Source organism: Penicillium odoratum, assembly GCF_028828045.1.
Source record: "Penicillium odoratum strain IBT 22623 chromosome Unknown utg000005l_segment0_segment0, whole genome shotgun sequence".
Lineage (NCBI taxonomy): Eukaryota > Fungi > Ascomycota > Eurotiomycetes > Eurotiales > Aspergillaceae > Penicillium > Penicillium odoratum.
The window spans coordinates 6,942,036-6,960,923 of record NW_026643147.1 but is presented as its reverse complement, the minus strand read 5'-3'; the positions used below and the strand labels follow the sequence as shown (position 1 = coordinate 6,960,923).

At 49.3% G+C, this 18,888-nt stretch overlaps 6 protein-coding genes across 6 annotated transcripts; 1 reads left to right on the top strand and 5 right to left on the bottom strand.

The window, feature by feature from the left end:
- Positions 1 to 313: 313 nt before the first annotated feature.
- N7520_008186 (putative ATP-dependent Clp protease) lies at positions 314 to 2,174 on the bottom strand (the record flags this gene model as incomplete). Its single annotated transcript, XM_057142120.1, has 2 exons — positions 314 to 1,689; positions 1,745 to 2,174. The coding sequence occupies 2 exons, from the start codon at positions 2,172 to 2,174 to the stop codon at positions 314 to 316; spliced, it is 1,806 nt and encodes a 601-aa protein (XP_056996126.1).
- A 1,383-nt stretch (positions 2,175 to 3,557) lies between these two features.
- N7520_008185 (FAM207/SLX9 family protein) lies at positions 3,558 to 4,046 on the bottom strand (the record flags this gene model as incomplete). The annotated part of the gene is made up of 1 exon (XM_057142119.1): positions 3,558 to 4,046. The coding sequence occupies one exon, from the start codon at positions 4,044 to 4,046 to the stop codon at positions 3,558 to 3,560; it is 489 nt and encodes a 162-aa protein (XP_056996125.1).
- Positions 4,047 to 4,654: 608 nt separating this feature from the next.
- Positions 4,655 to 6,176, top strand: N7520_008184 (glycerol-3-phosphate dehydrogenase family protein; the record flags this gene model as incomplete). Its single annotated transcript, XM_057142118.1, has 4 exons — positions 4,655 to 4,716; positions 4,788 to 5,911; positions 5,965 to 6,016; positions 6,083 to 6,176. The coding sequence occupies 4 exons, from the start codon at positions 4,655 to 4,657 to the stop codon at positions 6,174 to 6,176; spliced, it is 1,332 nt and encodes a 443-aa protein (XP_056996124.1).
- Positions 6,177 to 6,636: 460 nt separating this feature from the next.
- On the bottom strand, positions 6,637 to 8,940 carry N7520_008183 (uncharacterized protein; the record flags this gene model as incomplete). The annotated part of the gene is made up of 1 exon (XM_057142117.1): positions 6,637 to 8,940. The coding sequence occupies one exon, from the start codon at positions 8,938 to 8,940 to the stop codon at positions 6,637 to 6,639; it is 2,304 nt and encodes a 767-aa protein (XP_056996123.1).
- A 1,510-nt stretch (positions 8,941 to 10,450) lies between these two features.
- Positions 10,451 to 13,034, bottom strand: N7520_008182 (putative DUF221 domain protein; the record flags this gene model as incomplete). Its single annotated transcript, XM_057142116.1, has 2 exons — positions 10,451 to 12,640; positions 12,702 to 13,034. 2 exons carry the CDS (start codon positions 13,032 to 13,034, stop codon positions 10,451 to 10,453), a joined length of 2,523 nt encoding a protein of 840 aa, XP_056996122.1.
- A 658-nt stretch (positions 13,035 to 13,692) lies between these two features.
- On the bottom strand, positions 13,693 to 18,407 carry N7520_008181 (putative glycogen debranching enzyme Gdb1; the record flags this gene model as incomplete). The annotated part of the gene is made up of 3 exons (XM_057142115.1): positions 13,693 to 13,761; positions 13,817 to 18,131; positions 18,190 to 18,407. The coding sequence occupies 3 exons, from the start codon at positions 18,405 to 18,407 to the stop codon at positions 13,693 to 13,695; spliced, it is 4,602 nt and encodes a 1,533-aa protein (XP_056996121.1).
- Between the last annotated feature and the right edge of the window lie 481 nt (positions 18,408 to 18,888).

Here is an 18,888-nt window from a genome sequence, read left to right as displayed (position 1 = left end):
TTTCGTTCTATTTCTACGGGTTTTTTTTGTTTTCTCACATGAGATCCCATCTGTCTTGCTGGACTATGATGAAAATGTCGAAACCTGCAAATCCATACTTACGATTACTCATTCCCTTTTCTCTTTGTATGATGTAAATTAGACAATGATGGAATTTACAATTTTCAAAGTGATCCAATGTTAAAACGCGAATCCGAAACGAGAAAGTACATTATCCCCGGGGCTGAATGAAGAACCAAAAAAAAACGAAATCGGGTATGTCGTGATCGCCAAACCAGGGCGAGGAATTGGAAAGCATTCAAAAGAGTACCAACTACCCAACTGCACGCTTGCGATATTCCTGGAAATTCGAAGGATGCTCACCAGAATCATTCTGCGTTCCATTCTTCTTCTTTTCTTTCTTCTCGCGTCTTGTCTTATCCTCCCATTCGCTTTCTTCGGCTGATATCATAGCGTGGAATTTACCGCCTTGACCACGGGCAAGGTAGACGGGCTTCTCTTCGCGTTTTGCAACGGCCCCAGTAACGAGCACGAACTTCACACTTGATCCTGGGACTTCGAACATTGCGTCGCTGAGGATAGTCTCCATTTCTGTTCGCAACGCACGCGCACCCGTGCCCATTTTAAAAGCGTTGGATGCGATAGTATGCAAAGCTGGTGTGGTGAAGCGCAACTCGATTCCGGAGAGTGAAAAGAGCGTGGTGTATTGGACTAGGAGGGAGTTGCGGGGTTCGGTGAGGATACGAAGAAGCAAGGGCTGAGTTAGTGTGGATAGAGCAGCGGTGACGGGAATTCGGCCAATCAACTCCGGGATGAAGCCATATGATTGGAGATCTGTTGGAGTTAAGAGGTCAAGTGCGTTAAAATAGGTAGGATCGCTGCCCGGTGCGGGGGTTGCAGAGGTGAAGAAAGGAAGGTGCTTTTTGTATAGCGCTTCTTCTTCAGAGCCAGGGATAATGGGAAGTGGTTCTGCGGAAGAGGGATCTGAGGGGCTGGATCCATCGTGTGAACGAACAGGCTGTCCGAATCCCATGGACCCTCGGGAAATACGGTCCATGACCAGCTTGTTAAGACCAACGAAGGCGCCGGAGAAGATGAAGAGGATATTGTCCGTGCGCACATTATACACCTCACCCTTATTGGGAGGGCTACCACTGTGAGGTTGGAAAGGGGTATTTCCCAGAGGGCTATTAGATGGGTATGAGTTAGGTGGACTGTTCGAGCGAGGGTTCTTCTCCGGTTTGGCCTGGACTTGTATAGTGGTGCCTTCAATGATCTTCAGCAGTGCTTGCTGGACTCCCTCACCACCCACGTCCTTTCCATGGCTAATTTTTGCTGCGGCAATTTTATCAACCTCGTCAAGTACAATTATTCCGCGTTCCGCCTGCTCCACATCATAGTTGGCAGCAGCGAGTAGTCGGTGAACGCAAGTTTCGGCATCTTCGCCGATATAGCCAGCTTGTGTGAAGGGGGTGCAGTCCGAGATGCTGAATGGCACTGACAGCACACGGGCCAACGTCTTAGCCATCAGCGTCTTACCGACACCCGAAGGGCCTAATAATAGAATATTGGACTTGTCAAGTGGAAGTGGAGATGTATCAACGAGCACGTCTTGACCCAAGGGGGTTGCCTGGCGGGATTTGGGCGAAGATGGAAGACCAACTGTCCGTTGCTGGCCTGGATATTCATCTAATCGAAAGCAGGGTTACAACGGTAGGGATAAAAGATAGACCAAGGGACATACCTTCCAAAGGATGACTCTCAAGCGCCTCCTTCCGCTGACGTTTTGCCGCAAGCTCCTCTGCTTCCTCCTCCCGTCGTGCTATTTCCTGTACACGCTGGTAATGATTGTAGACCGCTACACTCAATACTTTCTTCGCGCGATCCTGCCCCACCACATACTGATCGAGATACTGCTTCAGCACCTTCGGGGTAATCCGCGGAGCACCAAAGGCTGGGGTTGAGCCAAGGGGCCCAGACGTCGGGAGTCCAGTCTCATAGCTTCCGGTAAATGGTTGGTTCGTAAAGTCAGACCGGTTAAACTGGGAGGACCTTGAGGAGCTACTGAATAGTAGACGTGTGTGGCTAGAAGATAATAGCCACGGCCGACATCGGATAAGGTCACGATGCGCTAGGGCAAGCGGAAGGCGACGTTGAATTGGCCGCCACAGCATCGCCGAGAAGATCCGGAAGCTGCAAGGCTGAGTTTGAAAAGGAAAAGGATCAACTGATGCTTGTAGTGAGTCAGTGAGTTGTTGGATCAGATAACCAATTGGGGAAGCTTCCCCGCAGGTGAGCTTATCGGCTTAGTCATCACGCTTTGCATCGGACCGGGATATCGGACATGCTTTATCTCAGTTGAATCATTACATATTTGGCTACATAGAAGTACATATGTAGGTTAGATTCTAAGTACTCGTTTTGAAATCATACACTCCGATGTCACTAGCACATGTGGTCTTCACTTCCAATCGGTGACGTAGAAGCGCTCGAAGTATATCGCGCAGGGTCCCGATACCGCACCAAATTTACTCCACATGTTTAAATCTAGTGTAGTCCCGTAGGTCAACGGGTTTCGGGTGTACATCATCATTTACGGAGTACATATATCTGAAATTTTTGGTCTCCGGCGTTCAGTATGGAGTATAGTAGACAAGGTGCTCCGTACATGATAATGATCAAGCCTTTCCCGAGGTCCATATCCAACCCGATCTGTAGATCATCGGCACCGAAGTAGGTGATGTCATTTATTGACCAATACGAGAAAGGAGATCGACATTAACCATGCAGCATCGGGAGTAGCCTTGCAATATTCGGAGGGTGTTTGACTATTCCGCTAGGTAGGGAGAAGATTGAGAACGATGACGAGGACACTGATTTCCCTTTACTTACATGGAAGCCTGGTGACTAGACTCGTATTAGGACCCGTGAGCACTGATCTCTTCCATGTTTCTAGGCCTTACCAGGTGGGTACTTTTGGTGTGCCTGTCAGGTCACGGACTCACGATCGACCCTTGGGGACTTCCATGTTTCCCCGATCTTTCTGTGGTCGTCTATGTATTATGTACCGAAAACCTTGTAACTTTTAAGATGCCTGGCCCGCAGGAATGCCATGTCACAGAACAGTAACTTTCAGTCACTAAGTAGGCCAATGACTTTCGCTTTGGATGGATGGCGTTTGATCATCGTTACTTATTATACTGTCCTATGTCTACGAAGATTGAATTCAGTGACCATAATGAGTGGTTATTTGTGTAGATTTGTTTGATTGTAGACTAAATCCGAAGACTGCTCAATGAAGAGTTCCTCGGGTGCCTGAGAGCAAGTTCATCAGGTAGTAAAGTCTTTGAGATCCAAAAGCAGTCAAGTCAGATCTTGCTGAACCGGTATCATCAATGCAGAATGAGACTTCAACTGCAAGTATTTGACGCCCTTGGGCGAATGGTCGGGTATGTGGCGCCCGGATTTGAAACTCGTATGTAGTTAAAGTCGTGGGTATCATTAAGTCGCAGGTGTTTTGGGGGAATTCGGATTTCGGTCTTGATTCCTCTCACTCTTCATTTGTTCGTCTTGAAAACGGGCTGTTGTTCCATTGTCTGAGAGATGAAACTCCGCAGCGCAGACCACCTATTGGCCGTGGGGTTGGCGGTTGTGGTTTCCTCGCCAGCACTTGGTACTGTAGCCTGCAGACCTGACATCTGGGCCATGTTCTTCGCGAATCGATCCCGTTCGACCTTCTCGATTTTCTCCCGGCGCTTCACAGCACCAGGCTTGTGACGGAGGGTGTTTTGTTTGATCACATTGACCTGGCTTGCCGCATCGTGAGACTCCTCTGCAGCTTCGGGTAAGGCATCCGCTAGGGACTCGAGGTTGGCGACCAATTTTTTGGAGGCACGACGCTTCTTGGTGGTGGTAGTCGCATTCTTGGTGATTTTGGACATCAACCCGGCGCGCTTGATCTGACGCTTGTCCTTTTTGCTAGTCCGGAAATCATCTCCAAAAGGAGCTGATCTCGGGGCGGTCCTTCCGACAGTCTTCGTCTTCATCGTTTTTTAGAGAGACGAGAAAGATCCGGTTTGGTGACGTGGAGTCAAGCAAAGTCATAATCCCGCATGTGAATTGATCGGCACCAGATTTTTTTTCGTTTTCCGCCCCACCTTGACCGCCCGCTTGCCCCTTGTCCCTGTGATAATCCAACCAACGACATATCTTCACTAAGAAATTACAAGATCCACTTGACCTAAAGGAACACCGAAAACCACAGGACCACGCGAGAATGCGCTCGCTGTGACGTGACCGCTTCAGTTGTAAACCTCACATTACACTTCGCTCCACCTTTTCGGGTAAATTCTCACAAGAGAACTCCGGGGCCTGTGACATCAGAACTTAGTGCACTTGAACGAATACCCGGTCTTAACTTGTTCTAATTGGGTGCCGGTCAAGCCTATTCTGGATGCCCTCCCCAACCCGTTGTTATCGGATCTGCTTTCCTGCGCGTACCACGGCCATCTTGCCTCGGTCGCCTCCACCCACCCGGTTCCAGAATTGTATCAAGCCTCCCCGGTTGCCCCCGTCCTATCCTGTGTCCTTTTATAAGACACCATCTCCCGCCGCTTCTCAGTGTCGATCATATTCATCTACATCTTCTTCCAAAATGGGTTCTCTCACTCCTTTCCAGCGCAAACACAAGGTGACCGTGGTGGGCTCCGGTAACTGGTAATCACCCCCTTTGCTCTGATCTACCCCCCAGGAACAGCCAACTAATCCTTTCTTTTCTGCATTGGTAGGGGTACCGCCATCGCTAAGATTGTCGCCGAAAATGCCGCTAGCAACCCTGACCTCTTCGAGGAGAAGGTCGAGATGTGGGTGTTTGAGGAGAATGTTGAGATCGCAAAGGATTCACCACACTACGACCCCGCCAACCCGGGCCCTCAAAAACTCACTGATGTGATCAACTGCACACACGAGAACGTCAAGTACCTGCAAGGAATTCGGTTGCCGGCCAACCTCCACGCAAACCCCTCCCTTGAGGATGCTGTCAAGGACAGCACCCTCCTCGTCTTCAACCTCCCCCATCAGTTCATCCACAAGATCTGCGAGTCAATTAAGGGCAAGATCCTACCCTACGCTCGTGGTATTTCTTGCATTAAGGGTGTCGACGTCACAGAGGACGGCGTCCACCTCTTCTCAGAGACCATTGGCAAGTGCCTCGGCATCTACTGTGGTGCCCTGTCCGGTGCCAACATCGCCAATGAGGTTGCGCAGGAGAAGTGGTCCGAAACCACCGTCGCATACGACCCCCCGCACATGGACTCCAAGGCTCCCACCCCACAGCTTTCGCCCTCGGGCTCCCAAACCAATCTCGTCGAGTTTGAGCACAAAGATGTCTCGGGTAAAATGTCCGACGTCAAGCTGCAGGCACTGCCCGTGGACTACCCTCCCATCGACCACGCTGTCCTCAAGTCCCTCTTCCACCGCTCATACTTCCACGTGCGCGTCGTAAATGACGTCGCCGGTGTGTCCGTCAGCGGAGCTTTGAAGAACATCGTCGCCATCGCTGCCGGCTGGGTTATCGGTATGGGCTGGGGTGACAATGCTAAGTCCGCCGTGATGCGCGTTGGTCTGAAGGAGATGGTTCGTTTCGGTGATCTGTTCTTCGGTGCCACCATCGATCAGCGTACTTTCACCGAGGAGAGTGCCGGTGTGGCCGACCTGATCACCAGTTCCAGCAGTGGCCGCAACTTCCGTTGTGCCAAGCTTAGCGTTGAGCGCAACCAGACAATTGAGCAGGTTGAGAAGTCAGAGCTTAACGGCCAAAGTCTCCAGGGCACATTGACCGCTATTGAGGTCAACAAGTTCCTGAAGAAGAAGGGCATGGAGGACGAGTTCCCTCTATTCACTGCTGTCTTCCGTAAGTCACTCTGCTACTACACATACTGTACAACCACTAATCTGGATCCATAGGCATTCTGGAGGGAAGCATGAAGGTTGCAGATATCCCTGCTTACATCGAGCGGTAAATCCTCTTTTCGGCCTCTTTCTTAAAGTGTGTGTCGTTAATTGCGGGAATTTGGTTTTTTAGCCCCCCGGTATCGCGTACTTCGAATTCTTCTGAGACTCCTGGCGAGAATGGCGATAGCGATGGTGATGGCGCTCGGTTTGCTGCCCGACTTTGAGTTGGGAAAATGGGGATTGGCATGGCATGGCATGGCTTGTAGATAAAGATTTACGATTGTATTTATGCATCTCTACGAACTGTTTACAATAGACTATACCCTTGATGAAAATCACACTTACCTTTCCGGTAGTAATTATCTCAGTGATCAGCCTGACATAGATCTCGTTAGGTATATAGAACCTTATCCTGGTGAAGAACTTTCTCGCCACAACAAATCCACGGATATAATAAAGTCAGTCATTCCCAACAGAAATAGTCGGCACATGATACATGTATCTGGAAGCTCAAAGTTTATCCAGGTTGAATCGATCGATGGTATGTATAATTTATTATGTTCAAGCAAAGCCGTAATGTACACAACCACTCCACCCAAACATTGATACAACTCCACACCACGTCATAGCGGAGAAGATATCCATCAATGAAACAAATGACGTCTCAAGGTTCCAAGTCAACTTTCATTCCCACCCCCCATCCCTCATCCCAAGCTCAGGAATCCTGAAATCAACAATACAAGCCGCAAAGGAAGGTCTTCGCAGAGAAAAGTCTTCCTCTTGAATTCGAAGCGCATTGACAGGTTGTAGACCATCCAAGCTTCTATATGGCACATATCGACTTGTACCATATCGCCCCACAAATTCATCTAGTGCTGATGCCTTGCGTTTCCGAGATCCGGCTCTAGCTCCGGCTCCATCCCCGGCCATGGACACGGGTACGGAACTTGTGGTTCGCTCGGCTATTAACGCAGATATGATACTGCCGTCTGAGGCTATGGTGGCTTGTTTCATTGGGAGGGCCGTTGGGGACTTGAACTTGGACTTAGATTGTGACTGGGATGACGTGAATGTATTGATATCGAATATCCGTGCATGGCCAGATGAATCAAAGGCCCAGATGCGTGCACCTCCATTTGAGGACTGTAGAGCGAGTTCGACGATATTGTCCATGTAGCCGATTTCCATACCATGCGTTTTGAACGGCCACATCGTAGCGGGTGGTTTGGAGCGTGCACTCAGGAGAAATTCCCAGTCTCCGTTTTCATGCTGGAAGAGATTGTCGCGGCGTTGACGGGGCTCGGAGGAGGATGCTGTGAGTGCTGGATCATCTCCCATTATACCATCCTGTTGGCGCTCGCGCTCTTTGCGGATGATTGTTAGGATGTCCAAGGGGATTGAGTAGAGGACTAAGCGATCTTGGTATGCGGCTACGACGCGGAGGCCCCAGCGTAGATCTGAGGCGACGGCGAAGGCAGTTGGGACGCGGGGCCTGTTCGTTTGGTCTTGGTCTTTGTTGGGAGGGATGCAGACGAAGGCGCGGGTGAGACTTGTTGGGCCGCCGATTGGGGCGTCGGATCCGATGCAGAGGAGGCCAGTGCGTGGTTCGATGAAGATGATGTGGTAGCCGTCATTTATGGGCATGGCGCGGTAGTGGTGGCAGTGTGTTGCGCGGACGAGGCTGAGAGATGGGGTGTTTGGGGGATTGCGAGTTGATCTTGAGTCGCCGGGGAAGTTGAATTGGCATTTCTTGGGATGGTCGGGGTATGGGGATTGTCGACATGCGCACTCGTGGACGCCGGGACCTGCGAGTGAAGAGATAAGGCGCATTTCTGTCGGTATTTTGGGCGAGTTTGGTAGGAAGTGTAGGATTTCGGATGGCTGGGACATGGGAAAATGTCGACGTTGGTCTTTCTGGGTTTCTTCGTCGACCCAGTGTATTTCGATGCCTCCTGCACAACCGAAAGCCACGCACCGACGACCTGGACATAGGGCGATTGTTCGTGGAGGGTGGTCTTCTGAGCAAACATCATAGAAGTAGTGTGGAGTTGAATTGCTGGCCGGCATCGAGTATAGATTATGCTTGGATGGTTTGGATGACAAGGATTCCGATACATCCACTGAGCCAGCAGTGGATGCAACATCGGCGATGTTTGATATGTCCAAGTCGCAGACCATACCAGCTCGATTGCGTAATAAGGCAGCGATGACAAACGGAGATACAGTTGTATCAATTGTCGCCGATAATACTTCAAACTGACAAGAGATACCGGTTATCGGTATCACATTGGAATCCGCAAGCTCTGTCGAAGACATGGATCTGGATCTTCTATCGAGGAGATGGAAGACATAAACCACGCAGCCTGCCGTAGTCAAAAGAAACCTGCCACAGCTGCTGACGTTGAATGTCGAGGTGCTATGAAGATTTCGGTCCAGGGAGGCTACAGCTCCACGGGGTTTTGGCCTTTGCAAGCCGCTAGCAAGCCGCGAGAAATCGACAGATCCCGTTGCGACAAAAGCCAGTTTCTTAGTCTCTCTTCTCCCGGACAGCAAACACTCTGTCGCAAATCGTTTGCTCATCCTCCAGACTCGACTCTCATAGCTGGATGGACGGTAAAGCCGTCGTGTTATTCTATCTTGCTGCCATGCTTCCCACCAGCCTGCTCGCTTCAACATGGTCTCCAACAAATCTGCATTCAAGCTGACTCTCATCCATTGGGAGCAAGTTCGTCGCGCATTGTCAAACTCCCGGGGTGTCAACAGGGAGTAGATTTGCAATAGAATCTCCGCAGGTGTGATATTCGCAGCGGATGAGACTGAAACCTTGGTATAGTCATGGTGCACGAGATCTGTGATTTCTTCAGTCCTGCTGGACAAATTTGTAACGATTGACGTTGACTGGTTGATTTTCGTACTATTTCCCTTTTCTTGTGAAGCAGGCTCTGACGTCTGTGCAAAGCGTTTGCTCCGCGACCTCAAAGCCGGCATTCCGTCACCACTCATAAACCAAGATGTTTGTCATTCAAAGTTCCCTGACCCTGACCTTTCCAGATATCGCAATGTGGCGATGAAGTTGAAAGTAAATCGGTAGATCAAACCCAAAACCACAAATGGGAATGTTGATCTAAAAGCAGATCTGAGATCGACCGGTATAGGATTAGATACGGAACGATCGGGATATCCCAAATAAAGTGGTACTAGTCCGATCAGATCCAGCCAGATCTTATCCAGCAAAAGGCATGGTAGTATTCCCGACCAAAATATGCCCCAAGGTCGTATGGATTAAAGAACTGAAAGCGGTGGATTGAGAGAAAACGGGAAATTGGACGAGGCAAGGGTTTTTGTTGTGCATAAAAGGAATCATATACATCAGACTCAGATTCAGAAACCAAGGGAGAAACTTGAACTGGAACTTCAACTCTCATTTGCCATTTTATGAGACATAAGCCACGAGCCACGTTGATGGTGGACCCCCGTCAAAGCATAAGATCGCCACACATCGGCGATGGACGAGTCAGGGATTCCGCGTAGACTAGCTGACGGGAGTGGAATGGGAATGAAAAAGGCAACTGATCGTCTCTGACAGTTTGTGCACATGGGGCACAAAGAAACTTGAAAAGCGTAATTCTGCTGTGCATTCCGTATGGGAATTAGGAAGTCAAGAATGTGACGTTTCCGGATGCAGTACACTGTACGACTCCACAGTATGTACTATGCATGCACTAGCACGATACTTCTGAACCACTGACAGGTTGATCGCTTTTATTTTGATGTTCGTTTATTCTGTCTCATAAGTCGAGGGAGAGGCACGGGGCAGCATTGTTGTGATGCTTACCGCAAGGCCGTGGAATGTGTGATTATCTCCATGTGGGCCCCTTGGGGGATTCCAGAAGCATTCATTCCTTATGCACGCGAACTCGCTTAGAGATGAGAAGATGAAAATGTGAAAGTTTAAAAGATTAAAAAATCAAAGATTAGAAGATAAAAATATTAGAAGATAAAATGATCAAAGAATCAAAAGATCTTTTCTAGTCACGATACTTTCGATCTAGGAATTCTACTTATATTATTCCGCGACCCAGGCCGATTCAAGTTCTGCCTTTATGGATCATCCACAAAATCAAGTTAAATAAAATAATCATTGATGACATGGCAATTGCCACGTTCGCTTCGGATGAAAGGAATGTTAATGTTCACATGAGCTGCAAATAGAAGGAAGATCTAGAATTACAAAGTCCATACCAGTCCAACCTGCCACTGTACATGTTTCTATTCAGAAAAAAGAGAGATAAAATGAAAATCAAATGAAGCAAATGAAGCGAGAGAATGATTATGAACAAAGCGCCGGAAATTCCATGGGTATTGTGATTAAGCGAGAGATTATCAACAAGTAGGAATGCGATCGAGGTATCACGGTCGTGTATCATCGTAAAACAATAAGATATGAAACAAGGAACAAGAAACAGAAGTCATGCGATAATTAAAGGGGGCAATCAGGTCAAACGGAAACATTGTTCAACGACTCAATGGATTGATCCAAATATTGACCGTTGCCATAAGGATTGCGGCCCGGGATCCATGCATCATGCAGCGGTACGATCAAATTCGGATGAACGTACTTTTTTAACCGGTTCTCCAGTTCTCGCCCACCCATCTGAATAGGCAGCGCATCGCGCTCCAACCCAGAAGGCGGCGAGAATGTGGCAGAAGGAGAGGGAGAGACCTCCCCGCCACCGGGCTGCTCTCGGTTAATACTTTTAAGAGCGATGAACTTCATCAACGGCTCATATGTCCGCGAGAACCAGTAGCTGAACCACACAGTGAAACCCAACAGAGGCACCAGGAGCAATGGGCGAGTGATGCTCTGGCGGAGAGCCAATACACCGATCATGGCCAGCTGGAACATGACCAAGCCAACATAGACTCGGTTGCAGATCATAGGCCAAGCTCGTCCTGTCGAGTGTTGCTGGTGATCCATCGCGTAGAGCAACTGGTACTTGTAGATGAATTTGCCGATGACGAAATACACTAGCCCGAAACAGCAAATGAGCCAGGAACTGGGGAACACGCTGTAGACAATACAAATGATCAGAATGAGGATGGTCTGCGGGATGGAGAAACCGTAGCTGAACTGTGGAGGCGTTGACAATTCCGCATATTCCCGGGGGGTCCGTGCCCCGAGGAAACGCAAGGGGTACAGGGCGACGCTGCCAAACTCGAGGAGTCTGAAAGGAAACAGACCCAGACCTTGAAGCATCAACAGATTGATGTAGAATGGGGCCAGACTTTCTAGCGAGGTGGCCAAAGCCAAGGCAACAGTTTGGGCATCTTTAAAGGCGTCACGCAGGTGCTCCCAGAGACCATAGAAACCAGATGCTGTTCCAAAGACGGTGAAGAGGAGGAACAGGTTGAAGAAGGAGAAGAAGAAGTTCTTCGAGATGATAGACAATTCAACATCTCCACGGGACATCATTCCTTGATTGTTGGAGAGCCATTCATAGAGATATGGAACTGCCACGGTTAAAAGAGAGAATGCCAATGTAGGCAAACCTGTTTGAACCAAGGACTTTACGATGGGGTGTTCGGAGAGAAGTTCTGCGAGAGACGGCACAATCTTGTGCAACGTCTGCAGGTCCAGCAAAGTAGCAATTGGCAGCAGAAGAACTGACCAGAAAACGGTGAGGAAACCGATAACAACCGTGATAAACCAAGACTGGGTCATTCGTCGGCTACGTGAGACGTAGGTGTTCTTCCAAATGACATCAGCCGGTGCTGGGGCAAGACGAGCAAACATTTGCATGGGATGTGGGTCGAGGATCGCCTGGACTAGCATCTGTGAGGCGGCGATAGATTGCATAGTCACGAAAGCGATCTCAGTGGGAGGATACTCTTTTTCTCGAGCACTTTCAATCTTTTCATCGATCTTGCGCAGCTTTTCTTCATAGTAATTAATGGCATCGATCGATCGAAACCGCAACCTCATTGGACCGTACCACACACGGACTCGAGGCCGTTCGTTGGCGTAGCCGGAGACATGGGAATTTTCGCCTGACAGTAATTGAGACCGTTCATCTTCATCATCCAGAGGCCGATTTGAACTAACTGGCGGTTGGCGAGTTAGTGGCAGGGTGTTCCCATCACTGCGTGGACGCTTGTATCCCATATGCTTTGTCCATGCGCGTTCTAAACCTCGGATAATTTTCATCCGTTCATCAATCAATTCATCCAGTTCCCGCCATTTGCGGCACAAAGTAACACTCTCAACCTTGCCAACATGTATCCCCTCCACAAAGCATTTGATATCATCCTCGGTCTTCAATTCAGGGGGAATCCCCGATAACCGAACTGTCCGGTCTGTTGTGCTTGTTTGACTTCCGAGATACGTTTGTCGAGTGTGGATGATCTCATTCGTTTCCTGAAGGAGCAGGTAGATAGCCAAACCGCTGAACACATAGGGAAACACGACATATATCCACAAGTAGGCCGGGTCAAGCACTGGGTCCTTATCACCCTTCCCAAGCGCTCCGATTGCATTCATAGAATTGTTAACAGGTGGGTTGGCATCGTTATCCCAGCCAGGAGGCCCATATTGGCCGGTATAATGGTAGTGCACCGGTAGGATGATAGCCACCGCGAAGACAAAAACGTAAAGAAGGAGTCGAATCGCAAATTTGAAGAAGGACAGAAACTATGTGGATATTAGAGTCAGCAAAATATCCAATCCAAACTTTTGCAAGTCTAACACGTACTACGTATGCATCTAAACCAGCCGACTGCAACACCTCCTCATCGGTAATGCGATGTAGAACAGGAATCCATCCAAACAAGCTATCCGGCAATTCCGGCAATCGCGAAGCGGAAGACCTCTGTTTTCGCCGTGCAGCATAGAGTTCCGTCCATTTCGGTCGTAGAACACAGAACGACAAAAAAGCACCCAACCCAAGGGCAAAACTGAGCACAAATTGGGTGTACAGATCACGTTGCTGTTTGGTCTGGTCTTCCCATCGGTGCTCTCCTCCCTCGTTTGAGTTATCGCCGAGTACTGTCCACAGTGTTGTGGCCGCAGATGCCGTTAGAGACATCTTTTTCGATTAAACGGCGCCTTGCGCCTTGAAAGTGTGGGGTGGAATCGTCGTCCGCGGAATGCTCAAGGTATTAGTCCATCAGAACGTGGCGCAAGGGGTTAAAGGGTGGTGGGAATCAAATGGACTCAAAGAACTCTATGGTAAAACAAGGAGGTATAAGCCAAGGGTGGAGGTTCAAAACCGGGGGTTGGTCTAAAGGAGGGCAAAAAAGGAGCTAACCAAGCTAGCCTTCGTTTTGTGCAATGACGCTGTCGCTGACTCAGCATTTGTGAATACTGCAATCTGTACAAGAATACAGTAATTCAGTTCAATGTTGTGTTATGATGTATCTTGATTTGTTTTTTTATACTTACATCTATCATTCAGCGTTCTAAAATATCTCACCTGGACTGTGATTAAGTGTGATGAGCTTCATAACATGCTTCAATGATCGGCCTATTCAAATGGTTATCGGGCCATCTAGCTACCCAACGTCCCGGAACCGAACATTCATGGCATGTTTACCCATGAATATTACTAAAATTTTCACCCGTGGAACCTTTTAACTTGGACATAATTGATGCAGATTGAAAAGGAAAGAAATATATTATGCATGGAATAGACAAAATTAAGCGCTGTCATCCATGGATATGCTAAGTCTATAAGCAGAAAAAGATTAGGAAAGTTTGGCCGCGTCATAGTAGAGATCAAGCATGCAGCCAGCAGACCAGGCTTGTGTGGGCGACTATATTTCATTATGTTAGCATCAATAAAACTTGTTAGGGTGAGTTAGATCATACCGAATCGCCACAATACTCTCCGTTTTTGTTCGTAAGCTCTGTCAACCCCTTCCAAGGACTCTCACGAAGAGCCTTCTTGCAGCCATCCAGTCGTCGAGTGACCTGCTGGAAGGACTCAATGCGCTCCTCGGGTGTTTTGCGACGAAGCAAGTCGAAAGCGAGCAGAGCACGAAGGAAGTAACCGCGCTGCCAAACCCACTCGGGACCTTGGTGGTAGTTGCGACCCTTGGAAGTTGCAAAGTCGGTGGAGTCCTCGGAATTGTTGTAATTGGGACGGTAGTTCATGTCAGACGGATCAAGGGTGGCCATTCCGATGGGGCCAACGACGGCAGAATCGGCGATTGCAAGGGCCGTCAGAGCCTTTTCGGGAGTGAATAAGGCCGGGGCAACCGTCATTGCAATTGGGAAGTTGGATCGAAGCTGGTAGTCCTCGAAAGGCTTACCAGACTTGTACAAGTCTTTGTAGATACCACGGCGGTTAATGATGTTGGCATCCACATCGTATTGACCATCTTCCTTGGAGTCTGTGGGAATGTAGTAGCACCGCTCAAAGTTAGTCTTGATCTTGCTGGCCCACTCCTTGAAGGTGATGGATTTTCCGTCACCAATGTCCACCCCCTTGTGTGGGTAAACACTCGACTCATGTAGTTGCGACACCCAAGCCAGAGCACTGTAAAGAAGTCCAGTGATCTCAATGGCTGCACCATCACGAGGAGTTCCAGGAACTCCCTTGTTGCCAGCAGTGACGCTTTCACCCATCTTGTCTTGCCACGTGCCACAGTTGTCCTGACTTCCACCAAAGATGATGCCAGTGTCCCAATCGACCTTCACATCAATTTGGAAGCCTTCGGGCTTCATCTGGATATCCAGGTCCGATCCCGCATTGTACTCGCGGAAGGACATTCCAAGGGCGTGTCTCTGGAACACCTCTTGAATGACCTCCAGAATAGTCGGAGACTGTGAGTAGGCACGAGGATCATCGAACGGGAACCATGTATCGTCATACGGCAAAAAGCGCCGAGGCACCTTCTCCTGCAGCAGACTCATGCCATCCGGGGCCATTTTTGTGTAATCCTGGATTGCCTGTAAGAAGAACCAGACCGAATCCCGCGAATTATACCGAGGCAACTTGCCGCTGCTGAGTAGGTTGGGAATCATGCCATGCTTTAGGACGCTGGCAAAGGCAATAATGTGCTCTTTCGCATCATCAAAGCGACCCGTGCAGAGGAAAAGACCACGAATGGAGATGAATACATCGCGACCCCAGCATCTGGCCCAATCAACAGCGAAATGGGGCAGCCCCGCTGCCAGACTGCGAACCTGTTTGGTGGGCCACAGTGAAGCCGAGTTGACAAAGCCAGTCTGTTGAACGCTGACCATCGCCAGTTGATGAACAAACTCCTGGCCATAGCGCACATTGTCACTGAACTGATGAATTCCTGCTTTCCATGCAGCATTGTAGGCAACTTGAACGATAATTGCGAAGTAGCGCGGGAGTAGGAAATTCGGCAGACCTCGAACAGCGTCGAACTTCTCACGAAGCCATGCGGCAGGTTTGCGTAGTGCGACATAACCTTCCTTGGAGGCTACCTTCTCCATACGTCCAACAAGATAGTCCAAGGCCCATTGGCCTTCACGTAAATGATCACAAAGTGGGTGGCCGAGGTTGTTGTATTTAATAATGTCCTCCAGGACACTCCACCAGCCCTGCAGACCCGCGTAGACCAAAGATCCGTGCTTGGGAATACTGTACGCACCATCTTGCCCGTCGCTGGAATCTCTCTCCTCGGCGTCACAGCGATAGAGCACGAAGTTGAGATCAATCAAGCTGAGTTCGCTGAAAGCCTCATCTGCTCCGCTAGAAAGGAAGCTATCCAGACCACTGGCGTGTTCTGCGCTAGGGATCCAAGTCTCGAAAAGCGCGATAGACCCGGGTACAAGAGTTTTGAGCACAGAGATGGTCACGTCATTTCCATCCCCTTCGATATTTGTACATTCAATATCCTTTGTATGACTTGGGAGTCCTTTGAGATACTGATCATCTGCTAGAACCTTGGTCTTGGTCTCGTCATCTGCGTTCACTTCAAGTACCCAGGAACCAAGGTGCTTGGCCTGTGTACCGGTGATGTGAGTAGGAGCAAGGATCGCACCATTGTCATTGCCAGGGAACGCGGTATGGGCAATGAGGAAAATTCCCTTTCTGGTCTTGGGGTGGACTCGGTGCACGGTGATGTATTCCCCGTCGTGGTGGATATGGGTCTCGTCATAGCCTTCTACCCCCATCTTGGTATGGAGTTCATTAAGAAGCTTCTTCACACTTCCAATGCCCTCTCCAGGGCCAACTTCCAATTCCTGGTCACCGGAGAATGGCGATGCGTACAGTCGTGTTTCGTGAACCAGGTCGATAAGTTTTGGGTAAACTTCATCGTAGCCCATCACACTTCCAATCGCGGATGCACACATTGCGACAAGAGCAGCGTTTGGAAGAGTGTCCCGAGCATCGCGCTTTTGTGCAGGGACCTCGTTGTCATGGGTGCAGTCCATGAATAATGCCTGAACAGGAGATGGTCGGATGTGAGTGATTTGCTCATCCGTACCTCCAGACTTTGCCGAAGCAATGGCATGGCTACTGCCAGCGGATGGTAGGTCCACATCAAAGCTACCAATTGGGCGACCGCCATGACGATGGACCAGCCGGCTCAACTCTGCAGTGCTCCAGGCCTGCATGGCCTCTCGGATGAGGGCATTGATACCCAAGCGTTTGACAAACACATAATCTGCTTCCTCGGATCCTGTGAAGAGCTCCGCAAAGACGGTCAGATTTGGACGAACTTGGCGGGCCTCATCTAGCAGATATTCTGCGACCACCAGCGGTGTAGAGTGACAGTTGTCGATTCGGAAGCCCGAGAAATACTTGGCCATGAGACGGGTGTACTTGGTCATGAAATCCCAGAGGAACGGACTGTCTTTCGGTGAATCTCCGTAACGGAGCTTGACACAGTCTCCCCACACGATGACTTCACGACGAAGATAAGCTTTGGAGTTTGGTCCTGCATTATCCTTCATCGCATCGGCGTTCCAAATCCAGCCATTGTTTGCCAGAGAAAGGGCCTTTGGGTTGTGCTTTTTGGTGACTTCATTGAGAGGAAGTCGAGTAAAGTAGGTCTCTATCAACGGGCTCTCCTTGGTAATAGGGCCAAGCTTTGGACCGTGATCGTCGATCCGAAGATACTTGGTCCGGTTAAACAGTTGATCCATGATATCAGCAAGATCCGCATCGTATTCTTCGTAGAGAGGCAAGTTCACGGCATCAAGGAGCCTAGAGAGAGATTCCTCGGCTTCAGGGAGTACGGACTTGTTGTTTTCAAACTCTCCGTGAAACTTTGATAGAATAGCAGCGCCAAACGCAGGGTCTACTGCGCGCTCGAATCTTCCGCGAAGTTGGTTCGAATTCACCATGCCGTGATTGCGGACAATCTGTGATTGCTCCTTTGGTGTCAAACTCTTGAAACCTTGCAGGTAATCAGCTTGGGTAATGGCTGGGTCCGCAGCTCCACTGGTCCATGCATCTAAGATTTTCTTTGCGTTGGACTTGACGTCAAGGGCGTAAAACTCCCACAAGCGAAGCTCCTTAATTACTTGATCGCGCAAAACATTCATAACAGCAACCAAGTCATCCACGGTTTTGAATTCGGTCGGCAAGCCCAGAGATTCAAGGTCGTCGCTAAACTTCAACAGTGCTGTGTCCAACTCTAGTGCAGATTCCAACCAAGGCGCTGTCTCGGCACTGTATCCAGACTCTGGGTGTTCTTCCAACCACTTGCTATTGTGTGCAGTGTGATTCCAAACAACATCGGTCAGGGTCAAAAGACCATAATCCTTCTCCATTTTCGACACAAGGGATGCGACATCAGACTCTCCATTGGGGAACAGCGCGGAGTCAAATGAAATCTGATCAAAAATACTGTAGGGCGAGTTGGAAGCCCCACGCTGCATGAGCGGCGTGAAGTGAACCATGTTGTAGTTCCGCTGGCTGATGCCATTGAGGTGGCCATCCCAGTCGATAGGGTACTGTCCCATAAATTTCGAGATCACCGAAAAGATTGAAAGGGCATTTAATGGTAAGTCCTTTCCTTGTAATGTGAGCTTTGGCGACACATCTATGTAGTAGAGTGGGCTTTTGATAGGTTCCGGCGTTTGAACCGCCTCAACGGAGAAGTCCGGCAACGGGGTGAACGTGGCATAGTATGCAAAGGCGCCAGCGCTAGGAACCCGAATATCGATCTGTATGTTCTCGTTGAAATTGGGGCGCAGTCTACTTCATTTTAGCAACCTATTCTCAGATATTCTATTCGGAAGGGGAGAGATCATACTTGAACTCGCGGAACGAATGGCGATCAAAAGCCTTGCCCTCCTCAGGAATGTTGACCCATAAGCTGCCTTGCCGGCAGATTGAGCTGGTCCCTTCAATGATAAAACGCAGCACATAACCTGCCTCCGTAGGGGGTGGTAAGTAGATGTAGCCGCCGGGCACATCTGGGGAACCGTCATCCTTCAAAGGAAGCAGATAGACCTGGGATGAGGAACCCATGGCGATGTAGCGCTTGCGAACTAGACAGCGAAATGAGTTAGAAGCTCAAATAGCTTTATCCAGTGAAATCTGGAATTGCTAAAGAGCGAATGGCCTAATTTAAGACCGTGGGAGTGGTGTGGAACAGAGAAAAATCTTGGAAGGAAGGTGGTTTTTCCCCCCTCATCTTGGGTGTTCCGCAGGTGACATCATGCATTTGGGCTACACCTTGGCCTTGGCTGCGTATTTTTAGCGTCGAGGCTAGACCGTGGGAGGACCAGGGTCAGGAACAATCTAGCACCGCATTGACCATTTCTCTGCCCTTTTGGAGGTACACTGATGTGCGTTAATTCATCGAGTATTCCAAGTCTCGTAATGCGGGGGTACCTTGATTAACGGGAAAGCCCCCCACGTCAGTTTATCCATATGGAAAATTTCTACCGTGGATTTGATAAATTTTGGATTCTCATTGGAATAACCTGATTAGAAACATCTTCGACTT